At 42.3% G+C, this 13,393-nt stretch overlaps 1 protein-coding gene across 3 annotated transcripts in view; it reads right to left on the bottom strand.

Moving 5' to 3' along the window:
- The window catches only part of epn3a (epsin 3a), a 58,555-nt gene that overhangs the window by 32,467 nt on the left and 12,695 nt on the right, over positions 1–13,393 (bottom strand). For all 3 annotated transcript variants that reach the window (XM_036939478.1, XM_036939476.1, XM_036939477.1), the window contains exons 4-6: positions 10,967–11,050; positions 10,659–10,772; positions 9,826–10,003 (exon numbers count right to left, since the gene is read on the bottom strand). In XM_036939478.1, coding sequence (XP_036795373.1) covers positions 9,826–10,003; positions 10,659–10,772; positions 10,967–11,050 — 376 coding nt within the window. The remainder of the gene's footprint in view (positions 1–9,825; positions 10,004–10,658; positions 10,773–10,966; positions 11,051–13,393) is intronic.

Here is a 13,393-nt window from a genome sequence, read left to right as displayed (position 1 = left end):
TAACACCACCACATCCTAATGTATCAAACTACTACTGTACTTTCTAACAAGTCCACCACATCCTACTGTATCATAATACTACTGTACTAACACCACCACATCCTACTGTATCATAAAACTACTGTACTATCCAACAACTCCACCACATCCTACTGTATCATACTACTACTGTACTAACACCACCACATCCTACTGTATCATAAAACTACTGTACTATCTAACAACTCCACCACATCCTACTGTATCATAAAACTACTGTACTAACACCTACACCACATCCTACTGTATCATAATACTACTGTACTATCTAACAACTCCACCACATCCTACTGTATCATAATACTACTGTACTATCTAACAACTCCACCACATCCTACTGAGTCATAATACTACTGTACTAACACCACCACATCCTACTGTATCATAAAACTACTGTACTATCTAACAACTCCACCACATCCTACTGTATCATAATACTACTGTACTAACACCACCACATCCTAATGTATCAAACTACTACTGTACTTTCTAACAACTCCACCACATCCTACTGTATCATAAAACTACTGTACTATCCAACAACTCATCTTACTACTGTATCATATTCCAACAGTAGTATTTATACCACACACTATCACATCGTACTACTACACACACCCTATTGTATCTTAACATATGCAATGTGTTCAACTCAAAGACAATGTGTTCAACTCAAAGGACAATGTGGTCAACTCAAATCGGTGGCCTTAGTCAACTTTTAATGGCTATAATATAATATATATAACTATAATATATATAACTGTCAAATCTAGAATTTGCTTGACATAAACCATTCAAAGGCACTTCAATATTTTGTCTTGCCCATTTACCCTCGGAATGGCATACATACACAGTACTCAATTGTCTCAAGGCTTAAAATCCTTCTTTAACCCGTCTCCTCCTCTTCATCTACACTGATTGAAGTGGATTTAACAAGTGACATCAATAAGGGATCATAGCTTTCACCCCGATTCACCTGGTCAGTCGATGTCATGGAAATAGCAGGTGTTCTTAATGTTTTGTACACTCAGTGTATGTTTATTAAAATAATATATTTTGACCAATTGAATAAACAGATGATACATGATGCCCAGTCCCAGCTAGCTAAACGTGGCTACCACAGCCATGTATAATACATGATGCCCAGTCCCAGCTAGCTAAACGTGGCTACCACAGCCATGTATAATACATGATGCCCAGTCACAGCTAGCTAAACGTGACTACCACAGCCATGTTTATATAATACATGATGCCCAGTCACAGCTAGCTAAACGTGACTACCACAGCCATGTTTATATAATACATGATGCCCAGTCCCAGCTAGCTAAATGTGGCTACCACAGCCATGTTTATATAATACATGATGCCCAGTCCCAGCTAGCTAAACGTGGCTACCACAGCCATGTATAATACATGATGCCCAGTCCCAGCTAGCTAAATGTGGCTACCACAGCCATGTATAATACATGATTCCCAGTCCCAGCTAGCTAAACGTGACTACCACAGCCATGTATAATACATGATGCCCAGTCCCAGCTAGCTAAACGTGGCTACCACAACCATGTAGAATACATGATGCCCAGTCCCAGCTAGCTAAACGTGGCTACCACAGCCATGTATAATACATGATGCCCAGTCCCAGCTAGCTAAACGTGGCTACCACAGCCATGTATATATAATACATGATGCCCAGTCCCAGCTAGCTAAACGTGGCTACCACAGCCATGTATATATAATACATGATGCCCAGTCCCAGCTAGCTAAATGTGGCTACCACAGCCATGTATAATACATGATGCCCAGTCCCAGCTAGCTAAACGTGACTACCACAGCCATGTATAATACATAATGCCCAGTCCCAGCTAGCTAAACGTGACTACCACAGCCATGTATAATACATGATGCCCAGTCCCAGCTAGCTAAACGTGGCTACCACAGCCATGTATAATACATGATGCCCAGTCCCAGCTAGCTAAACGTGGCTACCACAGCCATGTATAATACATGATGCCCAGTCCCAGCTAGCTAAACGTGACTACCACAGCCATGTATAATACATGATGCCCAGTCCCAGCTAGCTAAACGTGACTACCACAGCCATGTATAATACATGATGCCCAGTCCCAGCTAGCTAAACGTGGCTACCACAGCCATGTATAATACATGATGCCCAGTCCCAGCTAGCTAAACGTGACTACCACAGCCATGTATAATACATGATGCCCAGTCCCAGCTAGCTAAACGTGACTACCACAGCCATGTATAATACATGATGCCCAGTCCCAGCTAGCTAAACGTGACTACCACAGCCATGTATAATACATGATGCCCAGTCCCAGCTAGCTAAACGTGACTACCACAGTACAGCCATGTATAATACATGATGCCCAGTCCCAGCTAGCTAAACGTGACTACCACAGTACAGCCATGTATAATACATGATGCCCAGTCCCAGCTAGCTAAACGTGACTACCACAGCCATGTATAATACATGATGCCCAGTCCCAGCTAGCTAAACGTGGCTACCACAGCCATGTATAATACATGATGCCCAGTTCCAGCTAGCTAAACGTGGCTACCACAGCCATGTATAATACATGATGCCCAGTCCAAGCTAGCTAAATGTGACTACCACAGCCATGTATAATACATGATGCCCAGTCCCAGCTAGCTAAACGTGGCTACCACAGCCATGTATAATACATGATGCCCAGTCCCAGCTAGCTAAACGTGGCTACCACAGCCATGTATAATACATGATGCCCAGTCCCAGCTAGCTAAACGTGGCTACCACAGCCATGTATAATACATGATGCCCAGTCCCAGCTAGCTAAACGTGACTACCACAGCCATGTATAATACATGATTCCCGGTCCCAGCTAGCTAAACGTGACTACCACAGCCATGTATAATACATGATGCCCAGTCCCAGCTAGCTAAACGTGGCTACCACAGCCATGTTTATATAATACATGATGCCCAGTCCCAGCTAGCTAAACGTGACTACCACAGCCATGTATATATAATACATGATGCCCAGTCCAAGCTAGCTAAACGTGGCTACCACAGCCATGTTTATATAATACATGATGCCCAGTCCCAGCTAGCTAAACGTGGCTACCACAGCCATGTTTATATAATACATGATGCCCAGTCCCAGCTAGCTAAACGTGGCTACCACAGCCATGTATAATACATGATTCCCGGTCCCAGCTAGCTAAACGTGACTACCACAGCCATGTATAATACATGATGCCCAGTCCCAGCTAGCTAAACGTGACTACCACAGCCATGTTTATATAATACATGATGCCCAGTCCCAGCTAGCTAAACGTGGCTACCACAGCCATGTATAATACATGATGCCCAGTCCCAGCTAGCTAAACGTGACTACCACAGCCATGTATAATACATGATGCCCAGTCCCAGCTAGCTAAACGTGACTACCACAGCCATGTTTATATAATACATGATGCCCAGTCCCAGCTAGCTAAACGTGACTACCACAGCCATGTATAATACATGATGCCCAGTCCCAGCTAGCTAAACGTGGCTACCACAGCCATGTATAATACATGATGCCCAGTCCCAGCTAGCTAAACGTGGCTACCACAGCCATGTTTATATAATACATGATGCCCAGTCCCAGCTAGCTAAACGTGACTACCACAGCCATGTTTATATAATACATGATGCCCAGTCCCAGCTAGCTAAACGTGACTACCACAGCCATGTATAATACATGATGCCCAGTCCCAGCTAGCTAAACGTGGCTACCACAGCCATGTTTATATAATACATGATGCCCAGTCCCAGCTAGCTAAACGTGACTACCACAGCCATGTATAATACATGATGCCCAGTCCCAGCTAGCTAAACGTGACTACCACAGCCATGTATAATACATGATGCCCAGTCCCAGCTAGCTAAACGTGACTACCACAGCCATGTATAATACATGATGCCCAGTCCCAGCTAGCTAAACGTGACTACCACAGTACAGCCATGTATAATACATGATGCCCAGTCCCAGCTAGCTAAACGTGACTACCACAGCCATGTATAATACATGATGCCCAGTCCCAGCTAGCTAAACGTGACTACCACAGCCATGTATAATACATGATGCCCAGTCCCAGCTAGCTAAACGTGACTACCACAGTACAGCCATGTATAATACATGATGCCCAGTCCCAGCTAGCTAAACGTGGCTACCACAGCCATGTATAATACATGATGCCCAGTCCCAGCTAGCTAAACGTGGCTACCACAGCCATGTATAATACATGATGCCCAGTCCCAGCTAGCTAAACGTGACTACCACAGCCATGTATAATACATGATGCCCAGTCCCAGCTAGCTAAACGTGACTACCACAGCCATGTATAATACATGATGCCCAGTCCCAGCTAGCTAAACGTGACTACCACAGCCATGTATAATACATGATGCCCAGTCCCAGCTAGCTAAACGTGACTACCACAGCCATGTATAATACATGATGCCCAGTCCCAGCTAGCTAAACGTGACTACCACAGCCATGTTTATATAATACATGATGCCCAGTCCCAGCTAGCTAAACGTGGCTACCACAGCCATGTATAATACATGATGCCCAGTCCCAGCTAGCTAAACGTGACTACCACAGCCATGTATAATACATGATGCCCAGTCCCAGCTAGCTAAACGTGACTACCACAGCCATGTATAATACATGATGCCCAGTCCCAGCTAGCTAAACGTGACTACCACAGCCATGTATAATACATGATGCCCAGTCCCAGCTACCTAAACGTGACTACCACAGCCATGTATAATACATGATGCCCAGTCCCAGCTAGCTAAACGTGACTACCACAGCCATGTATAATACATGATGCCCAGTCCCAGCTAGCTAAACGTGACTACCACAGCCATGTATAATACATGATGCCCAGTCCCAGCTAGCTAAACGTGACTACCACAGCCATGTATAATACATGATGCCCAGTCCCAGCTAGCTAAACGTGACTACCACAGCCATGTATAATACATGATGCCCAGTCCCAGCTAGCTAAACGTGGCTACCACAGCCATGTATAATACATGATGCCCAGTCCCAGCTAGCTAAACGTGACTACCACAGCCATGTATAATACATGATGCCCAGTCCCAGCTAGCTAAACGTGGCTACCACAGCCATGTATAATACATGATGCCCAGTCCCAGCTAGCTAAACGTGGCTACCACAGCCATGTATAATACATGATGCCCAGTCCCAGCTAGCTAAACGTGACTACCACAGCCATGTATACAGAGACAGGGGAAAAAGGTAGAGAGAGTGTGTGTCCCCCATTCTTTGTGTTTGCTGTTCAGCTGGAGTGAAAGAGAACAGGAGAATGTTAGGAATGCAGCTATAGAGAGCGTCTCTCTCTCTCTCTCACACACACACACACTTGGATAGCGTAACCAAAACTAACAAACAATTTATGTAGGAATGGGGAACAACCAGGATGATACAACAGACAGAGACATGGACTGCTTCCCAAATGGCACCATATAGTGCACTACTTTTGACCAGAGCACTATGGCCAATGGCACCCTATTCCCTATATAGTGCACTACTATTGACCAGAGCCCTATTCCCTATATAGTGCACTACTTTTGACCAGAGCCCTATGGCACCCTATTCCCTATATAGTGCACTACTATTGACCAGGGCCCTATTCCCTATATAGTGCACTACTATTGACCAGAGCCTTATTCCCTATATAGTGCACTACTATTGACCAGAGCCCTATTCCCTATATAGTGCACTACTATTGACCAGAGCCCTATTCCCTATATAGTGCACTACTATTGACCAGGGCCCTATTCCCTATATAGTGCACTACTTTTGACCAGAGCCCTATTCCCTATATAGTGCACTACTATTGACCAGGGCCCTTATGGAACAGGGTACCATTTGGGGCAGAGTTATTCATTGAGACTTGTCCAGGTCCAGCTGCCTGTTACAGGGACCAACAGGACAATAGCACCTACTTGAATAGGGCCTGTGAGGGACAATGACCACGGGTATACAACTATAGAACACACAATCTATTATGCCATCATTGACATGAATGGGAACGTCTGTTCTATAGACTCTATTTCTGTGTACACAACCAGCCATCTCTACAATGAATCCAGATACTGCTGACGGAACACTTTATCTGTATTTCTGGAGACCCAAGTAACTGAACTTTTAGTCCCTTTCTGATGACAGACAGAAACACAGACACACAGACACACAGACACACAGACACAGACACACAGACACACAGACACACAGACACACAGAAACACAGACACATACAAACTGACTGACACGTTGATAAGATAAGAACCGTGAGTTCTTACTGAGTGTATATGCCATCTGTGTTCTAGAATAATCTACTGTATGTCATGGTCACAAGATAAGAACACGAAGAGCCAAAACATTCCAGCCCAAATCCCCTTGAGTGAGAAGGAAGAGGTTAGTGGTCACTGCACGACAGGGGAGGTAGAGACAGAGATGGTTCCTCTACTGGGAGAAATACTCCCAAATAAGATCATATTTTTTCAAGATAATATCTCAATCAATGTCCAACTTCTGTGTATTTACTAATAACATAAAGCTGGGAATCAATCTGGATGGGGGGCAAAATGCAAATATGACTGCCATAGACTGAGGGACATCCCATGACCATTAATTCCCTGAAGTATTTACATTATATATAAGTAACACATAGTGTAACCACCCTCCGTGTTGTTGTTTACTAGTAATACATAGTGTAACCACCCTCCGTGTTGTTGTTTACTAGTAATACATAGTGTAACCATCCTCTGTGTTGTTGTTGTTTACTAGTAATACATAGTGTAACCATCCTCTGTGTTGTTGTTGTTTACTAGTAATATATAGTGTAACCATCCTCTGTTGTTGTTGTTGTTTACTAGTAATACATAGTGTAACCATCATTCACACATTTATCAAGAGAACATCCCTGGTCATCTCTACTACCTCTGATCTGGTGGACTCACTAAACACAAATGTTCATTTGTAAAAATATGTCTGAAAGTTGGAGTGTGCCCCTTGCTATCTGTGAATGTAAAAAAAAAAAAAGCAATTACATTTTTAAAAATAGTGCTGTCTGGTTTATTTAATATAAGGAATTTGAAATTATTCATACCTTTACTTTTGATACTTAGGTATATTTAAAACCAAACACTTTTAGACTTTTACTCAAGTAGTACTCAAGTTTTACTGTGTGACTTTCACTTTTACTTGAGTCATTTTCTATTAAGGTATCTTTACTTTGACTCAAATATGACAATTGGATACTTTATCCACCACTGGTTGGTTGGTTCCTGTGGGATAACACTAACATGGAGTGTTCGTTCGCCAACTTACTGACTAGCTGTCAGTGCAGACCTGAGCAGAGCCAGACCAAATCTCTCAACATGGATTCTCACTGAAGAACAGAATGGCTAATCTTATCAATGTTTCAGGCATTCAAGCCTTTATGCTTCATTACATTCTGGCTCCATTGTGTGTTCCACTGCCTCGTCAACGCTTCAGGCTGTGGGAACATGTTTGGCCTTTTACAATGTATCCCTGCTATCAATCAAACTGCAATATACCGTCTCTACCCGGCTACCACCCGGTTCTCTACCCGGTACTCTACCCGGCTACCACCCGGTTCTCTACCCGGTACTCTACCCGGCTACCACCCGGTACTCTACCCGGCTACCACCCGGTACTCTACCCTGTACTCTACCCGGTACTCTACCCGGCTACCACCCGGTACTCTACCCGGTACTCCACCCGGCTACCACCCGGTACTCTACCCTGCACCTTAGAGACCGCTGTCCTTTGTACATAGTCATGGAACACTGGCCACTTTAATCATGTTTACATACTGTTTTACCCACTTCATATGTATACACTGTATTCTAGTCAAGGCTCATCCTTTATAACTACTGCTGTACACACCTTTTCTATTCATATACTGTCTATACACACCATCCTATATAACTACTGTCTTTACACACCATCCTATATAACTACTGTCTATACACACCATCCTATATAACTACTGTCTATACACACCATCCTATATAACTACTGTCTATACACACCATCCTATTATAACTACTGTCTATACACACCATCCTGTATAACTACTGTCTATATACACCATCCTAATATAACTACTGTCTATACACACCATCCTGTATAACTACTGTCTATATACACCATCCTGTATAACTACTGTCTATATACACCATCCTATATAACTACTGTCTATACACACCATCCTGTATAACTACTGTCTATATACACACCATCCTATATAACTACTGTTTATACACACCATCCTATATAACTACTGTCTATACACACCATCCTATATAACTACTGTCTATACACACCATCCTATATAACTACTGTCTATACACACCATCCTATATAACTACTGTCTATACACACCATCCTATATAACTACTGTCTATACACACATATAGAGTACCAGTCAAAAGTTTACACACCTACTCATTCAAGGGTTTTTCTTTATTTTTTACTATTTTCTACATTGTAGAATAACAGTGACGACATTGAAAATATGAAAATAACACATATGGAATATTGTAGTAACCAAAACAGTGTTAAACAAATCAAAATATATTTTAAATATATATTATTCAAAGTAGCCACCCTTTTCCTTGATGACAGCTTTGCACACTCTTGGCATTCTCTCAACCAGCTTCACCTGGAATGTTTTTCCAACAGTCTTGAAGGAGTTCACACACACATATATATATATATATATAAACTGGGTGGTTCGAGCCCTGAATGCTGATTGGCTGAAAGGCGTGGTATATCAGACCGTATACCACGGGTATGACAAAACATTTATTTTAACTGCTCTAATCACGTTGGTAAGCAGTTTATAATAGCAATAAGGCACCTCCGGGTTTTGTGATATATGGCCAAGGGCTGTACCAGTCACTCCACGTTGCGTCGTGCCTAAGAACACGACATTGGCCATATAACACAGCTCCTCAGGCCTTATTGCTTAAATATACAGTACCAGTCAAAAGTCTGGACACGTATCAGTTAAAAATAGAACGTCATCATGTTTTGGTCACAAAGAAAATAAACTCTTGCCTTGTTAGTTGGCTACAGCTGGTTGTACCATTTCACCAAACCCTGTAATCACTAGTTATTACTTCTAAACAAAATACCTTTTAGGGTGGACTCTTGTTGTTTGGTTTACTGTTCGAACAGTTGCTGAGATAATATGTTGGTTATCAATGCAAAATAAGCTACTTTGATGAATAGCCTATATACTGTATAGATGTCAGATCTAGGTACCAAGCTTCCACACTGCCTCCACGGCTGTGGAAGGAATGATATGGTGCGTCTCAATTTTAAGGAAGTTAAAAAAGTATGTTGAATGCCAGAGAGTATTTACAAGGAGCCGCCCCTTTTGTGACGAAAAATGACATTGCAACTCCGTAGACCGAGTAGTAAGCTTTAGGAGAACTAGGTTAAGTTTAGGAAAGGGGTTAGGGTTAGGGTTAGGAAAGGGGTTGGGGTTAAGTTTAGGAAAGGGGTTGGGGTTAGCTGAAATGAAAAATAAAAAAATTGTCCCTGACCCGACTCAAACTTATCGAGCCACGACCTGGCCCGACCTCAGAACAGCCTTTGTTTCCAATAACGCGATTGCGTGTGTGTGTGTGTGTGTGTGTGTGTTTGCATATTCCCAGTTGCATGGTACTACTCACAATTGAAAGAGGAATGGGACTCCCTGGACCGGCTGAAGTCATCCCCGTAGAGAGCAGTCATGCTGGGCTGGCTGGTACGGCGGCCTGGGTAGGGTGGAGGTAGAGAACTAGAGCCCATCCCTGACCCTGCAGCTGCTCCAGCCATCCTCTCCTTGGTCTTCAGGGCCAGGGTCCTCTCCTAGACAAATAGATAGCTAGGTATTTACATAATGTAGATAGGGATTTTATTCATCATCGAGGGGACAATACCAGGACGGTTTCCTGGACACAGATTACGCCTGGACCTGGACTAAAAAGCCAGATCAATGGAGAAGTCCAGGACCAGACATAATGTATCTGATGTCAAACAGAAGTCCAGGACCAGACATAATGTGTCTGATGTCTAACAGAAGTCCAGGACCAGACATAATGTGTCTGATGTCTAACAGAAGTCCAGGACCAGACATAATGTATCTGATGTCAAACAGAAGTCCAGGACCAGACATAATGTGTCTGATGTCAAACAGAAGTCCAGGACCAGACATAATGTGTCTGATGTCTAACAGAAGTCCAGGACCAGACATAATGTGTCTGGGAAAACAGAAGTCCAGGACCAGACATAATGTGTCTGATGTCAAACAGAAGTCCAGGACCAGACATAATGTGTCTGATGTCTAACAGAAGTCCAGGACCAGACATAATGTGTCTGATGTCTAACAGAAGTCCAGGACCAGACATAATGTGTCTGATGTCTAACAGAAGTCCAGGACCAGACATAATGTGTCTGGGAAAACAGAAGCAGACACACATTCTGAACAACCCCAAACCAACAGAATACAGGGACCATGACATACCTGTTTCAGCCTCTCCTCATCCCTCATCAGGGCCACCAGCTGCTTGGCCTTCTCCCTAACATTCACCCCCTGGTCCCTGCCATCCCTGTCTGTGAACTGGAAGTCCCGTAGGGTCTACAGAGGAGGAGGAGGAGGAGGAGGAAGAGGGGGAGGAAGAGGAAGGGAAGGAAGTATACTTTATTATACTTTCTTTGCAGATAGTTTTTTTGGTTTCAACGCCCTGAGAAAGAAACCATTCAGAAGCCAGCTCAGTGCACTCACTCAGACATTTATCCCGACAGACTCGGGATTCAAATCGTCAACCTAACCTGTATGGTGTATACGTTCTCCCTGCACTGCTGCGCCACACGTTCCGAGCCCGTTTTGATCAGGTAGTCGAGTAGAGTCAGGGCCTAGCAATAAAATAACAATCCACTTCACTTACAAACCAACACATTTCAAAACAGACACCGCACACACATCTAACAGTAGATAGAAAGACAAGGCAACGGGTGAAACAATAAAAACAGACACCACACATCTAACAGTAGATAGAAAGACAAGGCAACGGGTGAAACAATAAAAACAGACACCACACATCTAACAGTAGATAGAAAGACAAGGCAACGGGTGAAACAATAAAAACAGACACCACACATCTAACAGTAGATAGAAAGACAAGGCAAAGGGTGAAACAATAAAAACAGACACCACACATCTAACAGTAGATAGAAAGACAAGGCAAAGGGTTAAACAATAAAAACAGACACCACACATCTAACAGTAGATAGAAAGACAAGGCAACGGGTGAAACAATAAAAACAGACACCACACATCTAACAGTAGATAGAAAGACAAGGCAAAGGGTGAAACAATAAAAACAGACACCACACATCTAACAGTAGATAGAAAGACAAGGCAAAGGGTGAAACAATAAAAACAGACACCACACATCTAACAGTAGATAGAAAGACAAGGCAAAGGGTGAAACAATAAAAACAGACACCACACATCTAACAGTAGATAGAAAGACAAGGCAACGGGTGAAACAATAAAAACAGACACCACACATCTAACAGTAGATAGAAAGACAAGGCAAAGGGTGAAACAATAAAAACAGACACCACACATCTAACAGTAGATAGAAAGACAAGGCAAAGGGTTAAACAATAAAAACAGACACCACACATCTAACAGTAGATAGAAAGACAAGGCAAAGGGTGAAACAATAAAAACAGACACCACACATCTAACAGTAGATAGAAAGACAAGGCAAAGGGTGAAACAATAAAAACAGACACCACACATCTAACAGTAGATAGAAAGACAAGGCAAAGGGTGAAACAATAAAAACAGACACCACACATCTAACAGTAGATAGAAAGACAAGGCAACGGGTTAAACAATAAAAACAGACACCACACATCTAACAGTAGATAGAAAGACAAGGCAAAGGGTGAAACAATAAAAACAGACACCACACATCTAACAGTAGATAGAAAGACAAGGCAACGGGTTAAACAATAAAAACAGACACCACACATCTAACAGTAGATAGAAAGACAAGGCAAAGGGTTAAACAATAAAAACAGACACCACACATCTAACAGTAGATAGAAAGACAAGGCAAAGGGTTAAACAATAAAAACAGACACCACACATCTAACAGTAGATAGAAAGACAAGGCAACGGGTGAAACAATAAAAACAGACACCACACATCTAACAGTAGATAGAAAGACAAGGCAAAGGGTGAAACAATAAAAACAGACACCACACATCTAACAGTAGATAGAAAGACAAGGCAACGGGTGAAACAATAAAAACAGACACCACACATCTAACAGTAGATAGAAAGACAAGGCAACGGGTGAAACAATAAAAACAGACACCACACATCTAACAGTAGATAGAAAGACAAGGCAAAGGGTGAAACAATAAAAACAGACACCACACATCTAACAGTAGATAGAAAGACAAGGCAAAGGGTGAAACAATAAAAACAGACACCACACATCTAACAGTAGATAGAAAGACAAGGCAACGGGTTAAACAATAAAAACAGACACCACACATCTAACAGTAGATAGAAAGACAAGGCAACGGGTGAAACAATAAAAACAGACACCACACATCTAACAGTAGATAGAAAGACAAGGCAACGGGTTAAACAATAAAAACAGACACCACACATCTAACAGTAGATAGAAAGACAAGGCAACGGGTGAAACAATAAAAACAGACACCACACATCTAACAGTAGATAGAAAGACAAGGCAACGGGTTAAACAATAAAAACAGACACCACACATCTAACAGTAGATAGAAAGACAAGGCAACGGGTGAAACAATAAAAACAGACACCACACATCTAACAGTAGATAGAAAGACAAGGCAACGGGTGAAACAATAAAAACAGACACCACACATCTAACAGTAGATAGAAAGACAAGGCAACGGGTGAAACAATAAAAACAGACACCACACATCTAACAGTAGATAGAAAGACAAGGCAAAGGGTGAAACAATAAAAACAGACACCACACATCTAACAGTAGATAGAAAGACAAGGCAAAGGGTGAAACAATAAAAACAGACACCACACATCTAACAGTAGATAGAAAGACAAGGCAAAGGGTGAAACAATAAAAACAGATTATGATGATAAAAATGCATATGAACAGGATATTTAAAGAATGAAAGGAAAACTAACAATAGTTTGTTAGTAAATATCAGAGAGAAAACAATTAGTTTCCA

Source organism: Oncorhynchus mykiss, chromosome 12, assembly GCF_013265735.2.
Source record: "Oncorhynchus mykiss isolate Arlee chromosome 12, USDA_OmykA_1.1, whole genome shotgun sequence".
Lineage (NCBI taxonomy): Eukaryota > Metazoa > Chordata > Actinopteri > Salmoniformes > Salmonidae > Oncorhynchus > Oncorhynchus mykiss.
The sequence above is the reverse complement of the archived record's forward strand: the minus strand, read 5'-3'. Positions and strand labels throughout refer to the sequence as shown.